Source organism: Phoxinus phoxinus, assembly GCF_949152265.1.
Source record: "Phoxinus phoxinus genome assembly, chromosome: 16".
Classification (NCBI taxonomy): Eukaryota; Metazoa; Chordata; class Actinopteri; order Cypriniformes; family Leuciscidae; genus Phoxinus; species Phoxinus phoxinus.
This window is the reverse complement of record NC_136891.1, coordinates 31,504,590-31,524,292: the sequence shown is the minus strand read 5'-3', so window position 1 is coordinate 31,524,292 and position 19,703 is coordinate 31,504,590. Positions and strand designations below refer to the sequence as shown.

Here is a 19,703-nt window from a genome sequence, read left to right as displayed (position 1 = left end):
TCACATGCACGCGTGCGCAGGCCGCATACACACACCCCTCCCCCTCCGTGCACGCCGCGTCTCCATGAGAATGAGTGATCAACGTTGAAAGCAAGTTCGCAAAAGGTTGGTATCTCGTGAACACCTTTACACAATCACGCATTAAAAAGTGGTATATCGACCCGAGAAGCGATTAACTTTTAGAAAGTTAACTAGTCGCAAGTTTGAGGTAAGATGCACTTGGGCTGTCGATGTCAAAACACTAGCCTATAGCCTAAGCTGTGATTCAAATATTAAATAATGTTATGTTATAACACATTACTGTTGTGTAAATACACTGTTGATGCACAACAGTGTATTTACAACAGTAAACAGTACAACAGGGGAAAACCTCTGTTCCACAAGATATTGAAGCCAAAAATTATCATTAATTTTGAATTAATGTAAAACGCGTTGTGGCAGCATGCAGACATAGGCAAGACGGCTCGCGTGCCTATTGGCTGTCCTGCGGCAACTGCAGCAGCCTATCGAGAGAGGCCGATCGTGACGTCAGATCCAAAGGGGGGGCTTCGCGCCCACTACGTCACGTCCCGCCGAAACGGGCGTGGCCTAGGCCTATAAATACAGCTCGATGGGCTGATATAATCTGGTTTTTCGCAGTACTCGTTCCCTCTTCTAGAGAGAACCGAGGTTACGTTAGTAACCGAGTACGTTCTCTTACGAGAGGTTCTCTCATACTGCGTAATATCTTATGCTACGGGGAACACAGTGTAAAACGCTGTGCGTGCTGGGATCCAACACCAAAGTCCCAAGGGCAGGTGCCTGGGGCTCATATAGTGCATAATCACCAGGGACTCACAGAGAGTCTGAGAAGAGAGGCTGGAAGCATCATTCCCCAATAAGTAGCATCCTAAGGGAGCTAATCACATCAACAGTGTTCCACACAGTCAGGGTGAAAATGTTCGGTCTTAACTGGGTAACAACAGTATGGGTCTTACTCAATGCCCATGGAGTTATTTTATCGATCAGTGAGCGGTGCTCAAGCAGTTTCAGTATTCTGAGCCGAAGCAACGGGGCAGACAGTACTGATTTTTAGACCGAAAGTAGTTTAGCCTGCAAGGCGGGAACCTCTAGGTTATAAAACCTTATAAATGTATACGGGGAGGCCCAGCCTGCCGCCATACAGATATCCTGCAAGGTAATCCCGCTAGACCACGCCCACGACGAGGCCATGCCTCTAGTGGAGTGCGCTCTGACACCCAAAGGACACTGCAAGCCTTTAGAAGTGTAGGCGAGTGCTATGGCTTCAACTATCCACCTGGATAGGCTTTGTTTCGATGCGGCTAGTCCCTTAGAACGTCCGCTGAACGAAACGAAGAGCTGTTCAGTCTGTGAGCAGACACGAGCGAGACACATAAGCTCTTAATGCCCTGACTGGGCAAAGGAAGCTTGCGTCCTTTTCCTCGTTGTAAACCGGCAGGGCAGACAGGGAAATATCCTGAGCCCTGAACGGTGTGTTGAGGGATTTAGGCACGTAACCGTGTCTTGGTTTGAGTGTTTCAAATGTTTCATGTCCGATAAATGGATTGGCTCGAACGGGGCACCTTTCATTGCTTCCAAAACCGTAGAAAGGTCCCACATGGGGACTGAAGGGGGTCTGGGAGGGTTCAGCCTCTTGGCTTCCTTAAGGAAGCGGATGACCAGATCGTTCCTCCCTAGTGACTGGCCAGTCGCTGGTTTAGTAAACGCTGCTATGGCCGCCACATAAACCTTGAGTGTGGATGGAGTTCTGTCCTTATCCAGTAGCTCTTGAAGGAAGGAGAGAACTTCCGTAACCCCACAGTCTGGGGGTGAAAAGCCTCGAGCTCTGCACCAGCCAGAAAACACAGACCATTTTGAGGAATAGAGTCGTCTAGTAGATGGGGCTCTAGCCTGCGTGATCGGGTTTAACACTCCCTCCGGGAGGTTAGCGGGTACCCGTTGATGGCCCACACATGTAGGGACCAAAGCTCTGGGTGAGGATGCCAGATCGAGCCCTTGGCCTGAGAGAGGAGGTCTTTCCTCATCGGTATTGGCCATGGGGCAGTGCTTGTCAGCTGCATCAAAACTGGGAACCAAGCCTGGTTTTTCCAGAGCGGAGCCACAAGTAGCACTGAAAATCCGTTTTCCCTGATTCGTTCCAATACCTGAGGCAGGAGCGAGATGGGGGGAAAAGCATAGAGTGGGCAGCGGGGCCAGACGTGGGCCAGCGCATCCCTGCTCTTGGAGAAAAACTTCGGACAGTGAGCGGGACGCAAACAGGTCTACCTGCGCTCTGCCGAATGTCTCCCAAAGCAGTAGGACCGTCTGCGGGTGCAGAGACCATTCTCCTGCTGGAACATTGTTTCTGGACAGTCTGTCTGGTCCCAAATTCAGGTGACCAGGCACATGTGCTGCTCTCAATGAGCGCAGATTGTGCTGAGCCCAGACCAGGAGGCGTTCCGTCAGCCTGTAAAGGTTTCGGGACCTGACGCCACCCTGGCGATTTATATAGGCCACCACTGACATGTTGTCCGAGCGGACCAAGACGTGGTAGTCCTTTATCTGAGGACAAAAGCACCTCAGCGCGTTGTCGACTGCCATCATTTCCTAGACAGTTAATGTGTAGAAGCTTCTCCCGTTCTGACCACTGGCCAAAGAACGGTCTGCCCTCGAGCACCACTCCCCATCCCGAGGTGGAGGCGTCCGTGGACACCACCTTCACACTCAAGGAAGTCCCCAGGTTTACACCTGACTGATACCAGTTGATTGTTCTCCAAGGTTTCAGAGCTGAGACGCATTTCTGATTGACCGTGAGGCGAAACAGACCAGAGGCCCATGCCCGAGGTGGTACTCGCGCTTTTAGCCATAACTGCAGCGGGCGCATGCGAAGCAGACCCAACTGGAGTACTAATGATGCTGACGTGACGCTATTTGTATTTGGAAATACACGTCCTTCAGATCTATTCACATAAACCAGTCCTCTTGGCAAATCTGTGCGAGGATTTTCCTGGTTATGAGCATTCTGAACTGGCGTTTCACAAGCACTTTGTTCAGCTGTCTTAGATCTAGAATGGGTCTGAGAACCCTGTCTTTTTTCGGTACCAGAAAATATCTGCTGTATAGACCCCCTTCGCTCTGAGCTTGAGATAAAGGCTCTATGGCCCCTTTGCTCAATAGTTTCGCCATTTCGGCTCGAAGCAGATGAGCTACTTCGTTTTTTACCGTATTTTCGACCCGCGCCGTGTAATGGCGGGGACGTCGAGCGAACTGCAGCGAGTAGCCTCTTTTTATAATGTTCAGCACCCATTATGATACCTAGGGAAGCTTTGCCCACGCATTTGCGTGAATAGCTTTGGGTAGACACTGTTGAGTGTCTACATACACTGTTGAGTACAAATACACCAAAAGTACATCGTAGAAAGTCTGGAAAATGCACCATCAATTGCTCAGCAACCTCGGAATTGGTGATCTCACGGAGGAGACTCAAAGATCTTCAGAGGCTTTTGTCTGCAGAATATATGATGTGCATAAAACAGACTCTGTTGATGCAGCAAGGTATATACTTTTCTCCAGGACAGGTAAACCAGAAGCAATGCCGGCAACAAGCGATGCGATCTCTGTGATTTGGCGGGATCGTATATCATTTTTTCAATGTTTTTGTTTCATGCACGCCTTTTTTTCCATCTTTCGAGAAGAATGGAGGCTGCGTTGAAGTGATTTGATAGTGTTTTGGGTGCCGGGTCATATCGCTATACAACTACTATTCAATTTGCAGAAAGAGAAAGCTGAAAATTATCAGAAGAGCAAAAACAAAAAGAATGATTAGATGGAGATGAATGACATGTATAGCAGCATGCGGTAAGGAACATTCTTCTGTTTATGATATATCATACAGCTAGACCTGTAATAACGGCAAGACATTTCCTAGTAAAGCCTATTGACGTCATATCAGGGAGATAAGTCAGTAAATTTGAGTAAAATCACAGGCTTCGGTTATCCCGTGTGAATGCGCCACACGAAATTCAGATGTGTGGGGGTCATTTCTAAATCACACGTGGTCCTCAGATAGTACTAATCCCGTGCGAATAGGGCTTAAGAGTGATATTGATTGAATATTTATGTCGGCCTTAAAAAATGACACAAATAATGCTTAATTTCAACTTAAAAGTTGGTATTTTGCATATATATATACATAAAAAATTTATTATATCCATTATATCTTTGCTCTGACCCTTGACTATCGATCTAGAAACTTAATTTCCTCATCTTGATTGCCTACTTACAAAAAAAAACTAGGGGAAAATGGTCCAACGACTGAGCAAGATAGGCAATTTGGCGGCCATTTTGATATGCAAATTAGAAGGTCAAAAACTCAAAATTTCGCTTGGGTACCAGTTTTTTTGGATTCAGAACCCTAGAAATATGTAAAGTAGGCCGGTTCCCGACTTGTACCCATAAATGCTCCTCACTTTCACTTTTTGGGTACATCCCATCTAGACTATAAAGAGGGCATCTGAAATGTGTAGTTTTTGGTCAGTTTGTGTGTAAATGTACTTTTTTGACCTTTTGTTGTCATTTTAACTGAGAAATTGGTATTGTATTAAATAAATATTTTCTTAGTTATCATCAACTCTATTTTGTTGTAGATCATTAAAGCATTACGCCTCCTCAGAAGTCTGTCCGAAATCAGTTTCGTGAGGAGCCTTCGTGTGCAAACACTGCTTGAGAAGCCTAAGATTTCGGACGCATCCAGTAGGGTCAGTTGTAATTTCTTGTTGGCTTTAAATTGGAGCTTGCTGAGCTTCTGTCAGCTTTGGCAGTGATTCCCTTTTTTTTTCTAGTCCTGCTATTGTATCTAATTCATGTGTGCTATGTGCTGACAGTGTTGGCTGGATTGCTTAAGGCCCTGTGTAGATGCCACTGTTGTTCAGCTCCAGTGGGCCGTGTCATGAGAATCACTGAGATTAGAGAGCAGTGAATTGTTTTAAGGAAATGCTCATGTCTCTGAATCAGTCAACAGTGCGACTGGTGAAAACTTTAGTTTGTTCTTTCTTCACTTTACAGATACCATCAGAAGAGTGGCCACTGGCATAGAGAGAGAGAATGAATGGATGAGATCCAGGGTTCAATACAAGTTAAGCTCAATGTGACATTGGTGATCATAAAAAGTTTTAAAAAGAGGTGAGGCACTTTAAATGGAAGTAAATGTAGCATTTAAAAGTAGAAATGTAAGCTTGTATTTTATATAAGCATTTAAATTATTATTATTATTATTATTAAAAATGGTGTATTATTCAGCTGTAAAGCAGTTTAAATCACAATGTTTGCAGTTATTGTAGTTGTCATGGCAACAAAGTTATATGTAGCTTTTTATATAACTTTACAAAAGGTCAGTACGCAATTTTTTCATACTATGATTGTTAATTTGCATTATGTGTCTTGCATCTGTGCTACTGAAACTTTTACTTTCATTGTAAGTGTACGCCACGAGTGCTGTCAATTGAACTTTTATCAAACCCTGGAATATTCCTTTAAGAGCCCCATGCATATCAAGGGTGTGCATTTCCATAAAAGACGAGATCCAGGTTGTTAAACTGTCTCTGGGTTTTCTTCAAAGCCTGACAACCCTGTCATCATATTTCCATTAGGAAACGCATCTCACAGCTGCTGTCAGACGCATCAGCCATTTGCACTTGGTCTCTCTGCAAAGCTCAGACTCCGCTCTTGACCTTCAGGTGATCCAAAAGCAGTCTTACACTAAAGCTTTTTTTTAACTTTGATTATGAATTTCTCGAAACCTGCAGCGAATAGCAATCGATTCGTCTGGCGATTAACACACAGGCTTTGTTGCGACTATAATGATTTTTTTAAGAGGTGACCTCAGGGTTGTGGATTATCCTGTGGCGTTTGCTGGGCAAATCTTTTCTGCTTAATCAAGACCCGTTTCGAAATCACTGCACCCTGAAACAGAGCCACAGTTCATGTACTGTAGTGCACTATTACATCACTGACCTAACCAGCATGATTGTTTTTAGGTCTCCAGGTACTAATGTTTCATTCATTTTTTTCTTATAAGGTACTTACAAAAGATTGGTGAATTTGGCCCAGGTTACCTGGCAGTTCTTTCAAAGCCGCTCAAGATTTGCTGCCCCCTTCTGCGCTGTTACTTTTTAATCATGAACCATAATAAAAGACTCAAGCCTTAATTTATTATTTAAGAAATTTAACACAGAGCTAAAGTAAAGAACATTATGTCATAAGGGGTTTAACATTAATTAGCAGAAAGATTTTTTTTTTGGCATATACAGTATGCTTTGTGATATTATAGCAGTTTATATGATCATTTTGCATGTGTTTTTACACATTTATGAGAGTGTGAATGAGTTCTGGTGCCATAGACATCATCTAGACGCCTAAATGAGTATAATCTCATTGCTCTGTGAAAGAGCGTGACATTTTAGCTTGAATGAATTGGTGTGGCAGCCATGAGCAGTGCGAAGAACAAAATGTAGTGTGGAAATGACAAAAGTTCAATTTTTTGGTGACTACATAACATATAGTAACAAAAAAAATGCATTTTAGAGTTAAAAGTGAAGTGTATAACAGTTATTGCCTGATATTGTCTACTTTTCATAATGCTGCTTAATCATTGTCTTATGTGTACAGATTTTCTGGTAAGTACTTCAGATAGTGGTTTAGTTAAAAGCACAGCAAATAATATATTTTATAATTCGGTTTTTTTTTTTCATACAAACTTGTTTTGAAACTTTTAATCTGTTTCTATTGTGAATTATAAACTAATTGTAAACTACTAATGCAGTCTCACGAACCCTTTGGTTGAAACCCCCCAGAGTCCGAGTACATAAACGCCAAAATGATCATCCAAGACCTGAAATGACCTCAAACCCCTTTTATGAGGTTTCAAAGAGAGCATAATGGAGAGAATGGGCAATGGGGTGATAAATAAGGTATAGTTTGGACTGAGCCTCTCCCTCTGGCACTTTCGTTATACTATTGAGGGTTTTTTTCAGCCGGCTCTATAAAGGACTTTGAATCCTTGAAGGCCCAGGTGGAGAGTTTGGATTTAGACATCAGCTTCTGACGTGCAGAGAACAGAAGTGCTTTTTGATGAGAGATGAGATCAGCTGGAACCCGTCTTCACCTGTGTGCCCGTCTGCTTTTTCATGTCCCAGCTGCATAGCCAGGTGTTTAAAACAGAAGAGCCTCTTAAAGTCACGGAGGCCACTCACAGAAAGGCAGAAGTTTGCAGGTGGGTGTCATTTTTAACTCAAGTGAGTTTATATAGGTTGATGTGATGAATCTTAAAGGGATAGTTCACCCAAATGTTTTTTTCTAAGTTTTATCATTTGCTCACTCTAATGTTGGTCCAAACCTAACAGTGTGCAAATCATATGGGGTCATATGATCTGAAAACACTAACACAATATCTAAATAGTATGTTGTTATGGATATGTTGATTAAAGATTATGAACGGTTTTATTTTGAATGTGCACCAATGAAAATGGGTAAATGGGGCAATTTACCTTTTATTTAATTTTGACTTTGTCCAAATATATAATATTATAAGTTTTTTCCACCTCATCTGATTACATTCCTTTGGTATTCTTAGACTCAGTAAGTGTAAATATGATACAGAATTCACAGTATTAGATATTAATTGGCAACTTATGTTCACATTTCTCACTGCAAAAAGCGTTTTTCCAATTAACCTCTTTATGGGCTTTTTTGACCACGTTTCATAACTCATTATTGTCTCGCTTTGGGGTTTGGAGCAGTCATAACACCGCCTCTCTGTATAAGAAATGCTTGTCACGTCAGTATGCGCCTCGGGTAGACATGGTTGAGTGTCATTCATCAGGACCTGGCTGTGGAAAATCAACAGCATCGATTGTTCACATATCTCCTGCAGGGACTGAGCAGATGAGCCACAGGATGCTGCAGAGGTATTATCATCAGGAGCTCTTCCCATGCTGTTTATCTATGGCAACACTAACCTGTCTCGCAAACTAACTCATGCTGCTTTGCTACAAAGCCCAGCCTTGATTCATCTCATAAGTGCCTTGTTTAATTTCATGGATTTACCTGGCAAGCAAGACAAGCAAGTGCCCTAGAAGATGCTTTTCCACCATCTACATTGCTTTAGAAATGACCTTGCCTCTTAAGAGGCTTCAATCTGTCCTTGTTTTCTCTCTTCTCCTCAGTAGTGCCATTCACAGGCTACAGAGACTCGCTGTAATCAAGTTTGAACGATGGGCTTGATTGAGAAAGGGCTCTTACGGGTGAATCTGATATGTAACCACCCACATACAGTATACCGCTGCTGCTCATTCAAATCCTTCAAAGACAGTGATACAAGTTTTTCTTTTATGTCGTCATCAACATGGTTGGGTTTAGACGAATACGGTCTATACATGTGAAACTCGAAAAATTTGATTTAAAAAATACTGAAAATATTTCAGTAATTCAACGTAAAAGGTGAAACTAATATATTGTTATATATTATAGACTCATTACATAGGTGAGATATTTCAAGCCTTTATTTGTTATAATGTTGATGATTATGGCTTAAGAAAACCCCAAATTCAAAATTAGATTATTGTGAAAAGGTTTTCATACACTAGCTGTAAGCCATAATCATCAAAATTATAAGAAATAAAGGCGTAAAATAGTCTTAAAAGAGTCTATATAATATATTAGTTTCACCTTTTTAAGTTGAATTACTGAAATAAATAAACTTTTTTGCACGATATTTTCGAGTTACAACTGTACCTTTTCTGTTGGTAAAATTATTATTGCATAAAATGTATTTACTTATTGTAATTTTGTCTAAATGTTGCATTTTTTGCCTCAATATACAGTGTTTATTTACTACGCAAGCAAGCCTAATAAAAATGCAGTAAACAGCATTGCGGTTGACATTTGCAGCAAGCTCAAGGCAACACCAAGTGAACATTCTCTGATCAAAGAAATGTTCATTAGAAAAGTGACTTGCTTTATCCTCACTTGATGGCTACTGTCAGGAGTTCTATCAATGCTCCTCTTTTAAATGTCCTCGTGATAATCTGCTGTAAAAAGATTACGACATAATAGTACTAAAACACTGCACTGAATTCCACAGAGACCACAAGGACTTTAACAATTAAGAACACATGCTGATATTAAAAAGGTATCTTCCTTTTTCAGGTTGAAAGGCACTTTTATTCAAAGCGCTTTGCACTGCTTTCAGCCAAAGTGGGACTGAAATGCTATGTTGTTCATAACATGGCTTAAGGAAATATATTTTTCAATAATACCATGGTCTGTCTGAATACTCAATTCTGATTGGCTGAAAGGTGTGCTATAAAACCCGTTTAAAGTTTTCAGCATCATTGCTCTAGTCTTCAGTGTCACATGATACTTCAGAAATCATTCTAGTATGTTAATTTGGTGCTGAAGAAACATTGAAAACAGTGCTGCTTAATATTTTTTGTGGATTCTTTGATGAGTAGAAAGTTCAAAAGAACAGCATTCATTTGAAATAGATTATTTGTAACGATGTACAATTCTTTACTGTCACTTTTGATCAATTGAATGCATACTTGTCTTGCAACCCCAAACTTTTGAATGGTAATGTAAATATATTTAAATTGAAAATGCATGATGCAATTTAAGTAACTATATGTAAATATATTAAAAAATGTTTATTAGCAATACAGTCTTTAGCCATACATGTGAAATATGTTATATGTCAAGGCTTTTCATTAGAATGTGCAGTAACTGAACACCTTAGTTGAGCTATACAAGAAGTTCATATTTCCTTGTCTGACACGTTGTGTTCATATATAATGCAACAAAATTGTCCAAAAAAAAAAATCCGAATATTTTTTTCTTTCATGTGAACTTGTGAAGTAATGTGCCATGGCTTGTAATTTTTCTTTGGAAAATGTTTACTGGCACTTCCTGAACTGGAGGCTGCTTCAAGCAAGAATGCTAATTGCAACATTTCACACGCGCTGCGGTGGCCTCTGGGGGGGACACTACGGTGATAACCTAATAAGAACTCGGCACAGTGTTTTGGCAGAATATGACATATGTAAGTGCTTTTTGGGATGTACCAACACAAGGGCCCATCCTGAAAAGAGCTCTCTAGTGAGTGCTTCTGATTGTACGGGAATAGAATGACAACCCAGCATGAGGCCGGGTGAAGAGCGTCTTTCAGAGAGATAAGGCTTGGCATCCGTTAAGTTCATTTAATGGCACTCACTCTCATTAAGGAAGGATACACAGATTCGCCATGATGACTAGTGCGAATTTGCTCAAAATCAGTCTCATTTTATTTGGCATAGTCTTGCTGTCCTTCATAACAGACCATGTATCCTACTTTTAACAACAGGGGTGATTTGGCTATCAAAAGATTTTTTTTTGTTAAAATAAATATTAGATGACTAAAGAGCTGCTTTTTACATTCAAATATAGCTTTTTTTATAGGCAACTCCGGTCCTGGAGGGCCACTGCAGAGTTTAGCTTCAGCCCTGATAACAACTCACCTGCCTGTATCTATCTAGTGATCCTGAACACATTGATTGCCTTGTTCAGGTGTGTTTAATTAGGGTTGGAGCTAAACTCTGCAGGACAGTGGCCCTCCAGGACCGGAGTTGCTGCTCTAGATGAATGTGTTTGACCATTGCACTTGCGTCTTTTGCAGTTTCGTGCATGAAATGCCATTCAAAGCTGAATTTTTAGAAGCCACTACTCCAGTCTTCAGTGTCAATGATCCTTCAGAAATCATTCTAATAAAACAAAACAAAACAAAAAAAGTGGCCCTCAAATTAAATTAAGCTCAACTGCCTTGTGTCTTTTAATGTTTTGTGTGAATGGCCCTTAAAAGTAGAAGCTGGGGCCCTAGTGGTCAAATCACACTGTATACAGGGTCAGGGGACCCTATTGGTCATCTCGTCCGTTATCCAGCCCTACTTTTGCTTATTTAAACTTTGAATATTGAGAAATTTGGGGGGCTGCAAGCTGTGAGGCTGTTGGATAGAAGCCATTTGGCCCTCTTTATCTGTATTGATTGAGTGTTTTTCGCTGGGTTTAGAGGTGGACTGCCAGGCTCACACTGTTGTCCGTCTTGACTCTACAGCCAGGACCTCTCGTGGGACTCAGGCCAACACTCATCGACCCGTTTAGAATAGTTTGCACCATAGACTCATGTTTTAGCCACTTGATAGAGAGCATTAAACGAAGTGAAGTGCTTTTTATGGCTAGAGAGGGGAAATTAGTCTCATGTGGTAATGGATGGAATGACTAGAGTGTTTTTTTGGAAAATGAGGGCGAGTCCTCGTGTAGCACAGCTGTATGTTTTGTTTGGCACGCACCCTCTCTTTATACTTGAAGTGAAGTGGCCTTGCTTTATTTTAGCAGCGCTGTGTTGTCGTGGGCTCACGGGGGTCGGGCTGGCTTTGATTGTTTATATATAGCTACTGTATGCATTAAAAGCAACTTAGATCTTGCCTCCTACACGACACGGGCAATAAAAGAGGGTTGTGCACCACAGAACAGTGATGACAACAGGCAATATCCAAGCAGAGAACGGCGAACGCCACCTAATCTCATTATGCTCCCTCTCTCCTGCAAAACTATTAGCTGTTTTCATCAGTGCCGGGATTATTTATAGACTGTAGGTGCAAGCGTGTGTATTCGAAAGGCCTCTGCTTAGACGCCTGCGTATCCAGAGAGGAATGAGAACAGATGTTCCCATCACAAGAGAAGGGATCATTTCTGTGGCTTTACAATATTTGGGGAATAAAATCAGAATAAATGCATTTGGCCCATGCTTTGTGTGCATTAGGTACTTGATGCATTTAGTATTGTGAGCAGTAGATGTAGGTGTATGTATTTACACCTGTTATGATTGACAGTTTGGGTAGAATGTGATACTACACATTCCTTGAAAAAAGGAAAACACTGTAAAATGACCAGATCAACCCTAATGGCGGACTGAAATAAAATGAAACGGTGTGCATTTAAAGTGACGTTCTGAAACAGACGATTTCTGGTTTACTACATTGAGTATTTCCTTTAATAACAGCCTTGAATTACACTACCGGCGTATTACAGTTTAAAAGAACTCTTTTAATATATATTTTTATATATATTTTAAAATACAATTAATTCCTGTGATGCCAAAGCTGAATTTTCAGCAGCCAATTACTCCAGTCTTAAATGTCACATGATCCTTCAGAAACCCTTCTCACAGAAATAAATTACATTTTAAAATCTATTTAAATAGAAAGCAAAATTGTACTTTTAAATTGTAATCATATTTCTGATTTTCAAACTGTTGACTGGTAGTGTATTCACTGGTTATCAGGAGTGAGCTATTGAAAAATAACACAAATGAATGGTGTTGATAAATAGATGCACATTGTGTTTGTATTTTCTACTGAATTGAACATGATATATGCAGCAAAAAATAGACTGTGTGGAAAACCTACGCTTCTGATGTGCTGCTCCTGCTTTTGTGGGCCGAGTTAATTCCTGTCAATATAGGCACTGAAATAAAAGTGAAGCAGATTTAAACTGTGGCTACAGTATGAGACTTGAGTCAGCCGAACTAACTAGACTGACTCTTTCTTCTCTCGTCCTGTAGATTGAGGACATCATCACTCGTCTCCAAGATGAAACTGAAGGTGTGCCAGTCAGAACGGTCAAGAGCTTCCTGTCCAAGATCCCCAGCGTTGTTACAGGTATACTGGCAAGAATATGGGTGGAACAGTCTAAACTGGTGTGTTATTTGATGGATGTTGATGGTGACGGGCCTTCAGTATGTGGGGTTTTCAATGGTCGTTGTTATTGTAAAGTATGTGTGAGAAAATGCAATACAGTTTAATTGTAGCAATTGACCGTTCGCAAAACCCCGCCCTCGAATGGTTCTCGTCCAATCCTAGCTCAGCAACTGTAACTAAGGAGAAGGACCTCCGTCAAACATTCCGATTTCAGCAAGATAGTGAAACGATGCGCCTATGGCAGTGAGGTCTGCACGGGCTTAAAACTTGCTGTATTTTATGATTACTTGCAACTATTATTAAAAAAATAGGCTACATGTACAAACACCGTTTCACTACGGCACTGCGGCCCCTCATCAGTCAGCAAACAAGAGAAAAAAAAGAGAAAAAGCACGGACTTACTAATTACGAAACTTTGATGTGGTTGAACAGGTAACTTACACAGTCACAAATTCCTCTGGAACTCAAACATTAAATTTCAAAACAAAGTTTGCGCAGTTGCACAACTATTCACACAAATATATCCTTCTCAGTATGCCACGAGTTATGAATGAAGAGAACGCATCGAGAGTTGATGGTTTCAGCGCGTCCTCTGATTGCAGTGTTGTGACTGAAATAACGCACGGGAGCACATGCGCAAAACAGTTTTGTAAAATGATATATGATCAAATAAAAATTATTGGTATATAATTTTACAAAACTGTTTTGTGCATGTGCTCCTGTGCGCTATTCTGTCTATACTTTCTGTCGTGCCCTGGAGGATGTCTGCTGCATTACTCCAAAACCAATCAATTAATGTATGGATCTCAACCCAGCCATGGCTATGTGTCTGGTTCTCAATTGTTTGACGGGCGTAGTAACAATAACTAAGGGGCGTGGCTTTTGCGAACGGTCAATTGAGGTGTACACTTTTTGAATATTTTCTAATCAATATTTTCTGTCAATATATAAGTGCTAATGTGGAGACAGCTAATTCACATGAAATATTGAGTTATTTAATTAGTGTACTTGCTTTAGTTAACCCAAAAATGAAAGTGGTAGTTGCATAGGCTGTCAATGAGGCTCTCAGATTTTATTAAAAAGAGGAATTTGTGTTTCCGAAGATGAACGAAAGTCTTACTGGTTGGGAACGACATGAGGGTGAACAATTAATGACACAAGACTGGATTTCATTTTTGGACAAACCCTTTAAAGTGTAGAAAACAAGATGAACACTGCAACAATATTTATTTATTTATTAATTAAATTAATTTAGGAAGTATATGAAATTCATGGCTAGTTAGCTAACATGTGCCTTTCTCATCCAGCTCTTTGTCTTTTTTCAGCTTTTTTATTTTTTTATTTTCTATTTTAACTGGGGACTTCTGGCTTGCTATCAGAATTATTATGTTATTCTGTAAGCGAAAGTTTGATAATAGATTCACAGTAGTCTTCATCTGATGTGAATGTACATGATTTAAATATTTATTTCAAGTATTGTTCATTTCAGTTTGGGTTGGGGCAAAACTTTTTTAATGAGGAAAAAGTTACTGAGTGTACCTTTTTAAAATAGCAATTTTCTTGTTTATCTGAGTTAATGATGCTTTTAAAATATGTTTTAAAAGAATGTATTTCACTGTCAGTGCTGATAACATATGTTCACAGTGTTGTGCTGAGCTTCTGTTTGCCAGGGCATTTCACAGATCAGAGGGTAAATTCGGTGACCGATCCGGAGCCACACACCCCTGTGGTCTCCACCGATCCAACTAACCACTTTAACTTTCACAGTTTCCTTAATAAATACTGGGAGAGTAGTTATTTGTTCTTTTAAGCCCTCGAAGAGAATAAACCTGAAGATATGGCTTGATCTGCTCACATCGCTAAACACAATTACTACAGTGAGCGGCTCTTAATGGCTGCCCGCAGGCCCGGATAACTAATAGCTGATTTGGAACTAAAGCGATGATGTTGTACATGATTGAGGTGGTGCTCGTGTAGATTTAGCTTGACTGATCTGACACGCACTGAATTATAATCCGCTGTGGTGATTTTGTCTTGATAGCAATGCTTTGAGAAGTGAATGTAATTTATGCATAATTTTGCATGTGAAAATAAGGTGATATATTTCCCCTTTTTAAACTTCAGGTTCAGACATCATTCAGTGGATGATGAAGAACCTCAACATGGATGATCCCGGTAGGTCCTGATCTGAAAAAAAGATACACATCTTATTGACGTCTGCAATAAGTTGCTTATGAAAGTATTTAGTGAGTAAACCTCTCGTTTCTGTATTGACAGTGGAGGCCGTACACATCGGCAGTCTGATCGCTGCCCAAGGCTACATGTTCCCCATCTCTGATCATGTTCTCACCCTCAAGGATGATGGGACGTTTTACCGCTTCCAGGTGAGCTTATCTATCTACCAATCTACCAAATAAGAATCACGTGGGTTGTATCCTGGCAGCTGTGGTTTCCAGGATGTGATCTGGTTTCACTTAAGCACTGCTGAGATTCTGAATACTGTGTGAAAAACACCATGAAGAAGCTCCACTGACCTTTACACCTGCTGAACAAATAGGATTGTGTTTGATCAGTGCAGCTGCCTTATGAAGCTCTTCATTATTGACAGCATAGGTCAGGCAGTATATTTATGAGATTTATTTAACATATTGGATACGTATGGACTTGAAAGGTTTGGATCAGTATTCATTTTTAAAATGCATTTAATATTTTTTTACTCTCCAAGGACACATTAAATGGATCAACAGTGACAGTAAAAACATTTATAATGCTACAAAATATTTCGATTTAACTTTCAATTCATCACAAATCCTGAACAAAATGTACGGCCCCTTAGCCCTTCATTCACACGGAACAATACAAATGTTTTTAATTGAGTGCCGTTTTATTTTGTTGAAATTATTTTCAACATTGATAATAAAAAGAAATGTTTCTTGAGCAGCAAATCAGCGCAGTAGAATGATTTCTGAAGGATCATGTGACTTGATAATGATGCTGAAAATTCAACTTTGCCATCACAGGAATAAATTACATAATATAAAATATATTCAATATTTTTACAGAATATTACTGCTTTTGACTGTATAAATGCAGCCTTGCTAATCATATTTCAGAAGACGAGACTGCAGTCTCATCGGTATGTTAATTGTCTGTTGCTGTAGATCTAAGCTGTTAAATAATATTTCATCTCACTGTGTCTTCCAGAAATAGATACCGGTACATATTTATCTGGTAAAGGCAGATTCTTCATTTTTCAGTGATTTAGATGATTAGTGAGGCGATGGCAAAGGGCACATAACTCAGATGTTTTACAGGAGTAACACTGTAGTCTTCTGAATGCCAAACATCTTTATAAAACCCGGAGAAAGTTATCCATTAGCATTTCCATTCATCTGAACGGCAGTAGCTGGACTATGTTATTTGAAATCTTCCATCTTTACTCACAGGCACACATCCAGGTTTTTTTAACCAATCGCCTGAGCTGTGATTATCATGTTATTAATCTTTATAAAGAGCCCTCGACAATAAACTAATGTTTAGAAGAAAACCGTTACTGCTTAACATCAACAATACACAAATAAAGTAAAAAAGTATCTGTTTTAAATAAACTTATTACAACCCTCTAAATCCCAAACTGTAAGTTTTAGAGGAAAAGCTAAATTCTCAGATAATGACATTAGGCTATCGTTCCAATAAGATCCAGTTTCAATAAGCCAATGAATGAATTTGAGTTTCTTTTGTACATTCATTAATTACGCAGCGTTTCTCTCTTTCTCTGGAGTATGGCTCTTCAGCTCGACGATAATGATCTCTATGCACCATCATTTGTTTTTTGACCGGCTCCACGAAGGCGAGAGAGTTAGTTCAGTCGGTAGAAATGTTGTTAATGGCTTTCATAATAATCTTCATATAATATCTGCGCAAAGCAGAATCATCATTTCATCAAATCCAAGTAAAGCAGTGAAGTAGTAACTGACAATCCTTGAGTAATCGCTTCATCTGAATATTCAGATATGTTCTAGATCAGCGGTTCTTAACCTTTTTGACTCAAAGGCCCCTCACTTTCCAACATAATATTCAAAGACCCCATACTGACCTGGTATTCAAAATATGTTTTATTAACAGAAACAAAATTTAAAATGTTAATTTAAAATTTAAGAAATTTGTTTTAAAATTATTAGTGCTTTAAAAGATGAACTTAAAGTGAGCATTAGATGAAAATATTTGAGAAATGAGAAGCACGGTTTAATGTATTTTGGCTCATACTCAAGATTTCTGCCAACTAAATTGTGAATACTAAATTCTCTCTCTCTCTCTCTCTCTCTCTCTCTCTCTCTCTCTCTCTCTCTCTCTCTCTCTCTCTCTCTCTCTCTCTCTCTCTCTCTCTCTCTCTCTCTCTCTCTCTCTCTCTCTCTCTCTCTCTCTCTCTCTCTCTCTCTCTCTCTCTCTCTCTCTCTCTCTCTCTCTCTCTCTCTCTCTCTCTCTCTCTCGCCTAGGCTCCATACTTTTGGCCCTCTAATTGCTGGGAACCAGAGAACACAGACTACGGTAAGAGCACACCAAGCCTTACCGTACATGTTTTTCAGAGAGCTAATATAACTCATAACACTGAACACCCCGTCCTAGGCCCACAGTCTGCTTTCCCAGGATTATTACAGCCGTGTTGAGCAGTGAGGGAGAACTGCAGAGCACTTCTGTGTGTGCATCAGTAGGTGTAAGAGAATGAGTTGACTGTGGGCAGATGTGTACTGATGGTCAATGGTGACTCATTCACAGTTCCTACTGTCTGTAAACTGGCCAAGCAGAGATGATAGATGCAGAGAAAGCACAAAATCCAATCAAGGTCTTATGCTGGATGTGTTTGTAGGGGCGGGATTATACATGACGGTTGATAAGGCCAAATCTCTCATGACCCCTTGTCTGTTTTCTCTTCTCTCTCTCTCTCTCTCTCCCTCCTTCTCTCTCTCCCTCTCTCTTTCTCTCTGTTGCCTGTCACAGCCATCTATCTGTGCAAGCGGACCATGCAGAACAAGACCCGGCTGGAGCTGGCGGACTATGAGGCGGTAAGTGACCCACTGCGATGACAGCCGACAGAGGAAGCAGTGTGTTTAGTTTAGCCAGCATAGAAGCATTTGAGTTTGGATTCTTGTGGTTATTGGCAGATACGTCGAGTTGCTTTAGACCTGAACGCACCAATTGTGAGCCATTGTCGTTGAGCATTAAACTTGAAGTGTGTCATTTTTTTTTAATGAAACTTCCTCCTCCATAGCTCAATGTACTGAGATAGCGATATGGACGTCATTTGTAGATTGTTTTTGAGACCATATACGGAGCCATAAATGCATAAATTACTTGAAGTGACAGTCACAGATGATCCTGAGCTGTGATGTCAAAGTCAGCAGAGAGGGAGAATGATCAATTTTATGCTTTTAAGAGTCTTCCAAAAAATATTGGCCTCTGTCAAAACAGCTTCTATAAGAAATATTTAGTAACATTATACACTTCCGTTCAAAAGTTTGAGAGGTCAGTAAGACAGTAAGATATTTTTGTACTTCGACAGTAAAGACATTTATAATGGTATAAAAGCTTTCTATTTCAGATAAATGCGGTTCTTTTGAACTTTCTATTGATCAAAAATATCCTGGAAAAAAAAATTCCTCATTGTTTTCAAATCACCATATTAGAATGATTTCTGAAGGATCATGAGACACTGAAGACTGGAGTAATGATGCTGAAAATTCAGCTCTGCCATAACAGGATTACATTACATTTAAAAATATATTCAAATAATTTTTTTTACAATATTAGATCAAATAAATGCATGCATGGTTAGCACAAGAGGCTTCTTTTAAAGACATTAAAAAACCTTACAGATCCCAAACTTTTGAACAGTATAGTGTGTATATATTATGCACATGTATTTATTATGTACAGCCAGGTATGTATGTATACAGTTTATATAATATATATGTATGTATAATATTCTAAACATATGTATATTGTACACATTGTGTGAATTATCTGTATGAATTTTCTGTATGCATATGAATTCGGATGAATTGCATACTTGTTTTTACTACTTTTACCATTTCTTAATATATTTGAAAAATGATGGCATGAGTCGAGGAAAGTATGCTACTCTGCTTTTCCATATTAAGTCCTAAATACCTGGATGGCTAACTACATTTGGCAATGTGAAATTATTCAAGTTGACTTGAAGGAGCTGAAGTTTGAAGATTTCTTTCTTTCTCTCGCTTGTTTATCTCGGTCTCTTTCATTCAGGAAAATCTAGCGAGACTACAGAGGGCTTTTGCCAGGAAGTGGGAGTTCATCTTCATGCAGGCTGAGGCACAGGTCAAGTAAGTGCTGTTGTCAGGACAACTACGCAAACACTTGCTCACACTCGTACCTGCTCTCTCCTCTGTTGAAGACACATCTACCCTTTGTATTCAGCCCACTCACATTCACACAAAGACATGCGTACTGTATATACACAAACTCTCATTATGATGTAATGTAACAATAATATTGCAGATGTGTAGTTGTTGGGGGGAGACGTATTAGCATGTGCGTTTGATTTGGAGTGGTTCTCATCGATTGAAGCAGTCTCGCACTCTTCAAACATCGGCTGAAGAGCCTCATCTGATGGCCGAGGGCTGCAAACACAAGTCAACCCTGCTGAGATTTTTGATCATCCGTCTGTCTATCATCACTGTCTGCAGTACCCTTTTCAAGACCAATCCCCCAATTTTGTGGAGAGAGCGACCCGGAGAGATGAATGAAAGAGTCTCAGGGCTCAAAACCAGGATCAGTGAGAGATAGAGAGAGCGATGCAGCAAATGTCAGTTACGTAAGAGTGAAGTAGCAGGAATGGAAATGAATTAGCTCTGCTCGCAGGCAGGTTGCAACTTTGATGAG

General features: G+C 40.0%; 1 protein-coding gene across 4 annotated transcripts in view; it reads left to right on the top strand.

The window, feature by feature from the left end:
• The window catches only part of rgs6 (regulator of G protein signaling 6), a 73,584-nt gene that overhangs the window by 42,877 nt on the left and 11,004 nt on the right, over positions 1-19,703 (top strand). For all 4 annotated transcript variants that reach the window (XM_079639407.1, XM_079639405.1, XM_079639404.1 and 1 more), the window contains 6 exons: positions 12,650-12,746; positions 14,910-14,960; positions 15,063-15,169; positions 17,282-17,333; positions 17,784-17,848; positions 19,068-19,144. In XM_079639407.1, coding sequence (XP_079495533.1) covers positions 12,650-12,746; positions 14,910-14,960; positions 15,063-15,169; positions 17,282-17,333; positions 17,784-17,848; positions 19,068-19,144 — 449 coding nt within the window. The remainder of the gene's footprint in view (positions 1-12,649; positions 12,747-14,909; positions 14,961-15,062; positions 15,170-17,281; positions 17,334-17,783; positions 17,849-19,067; positions 19,145-19,703) is intronic.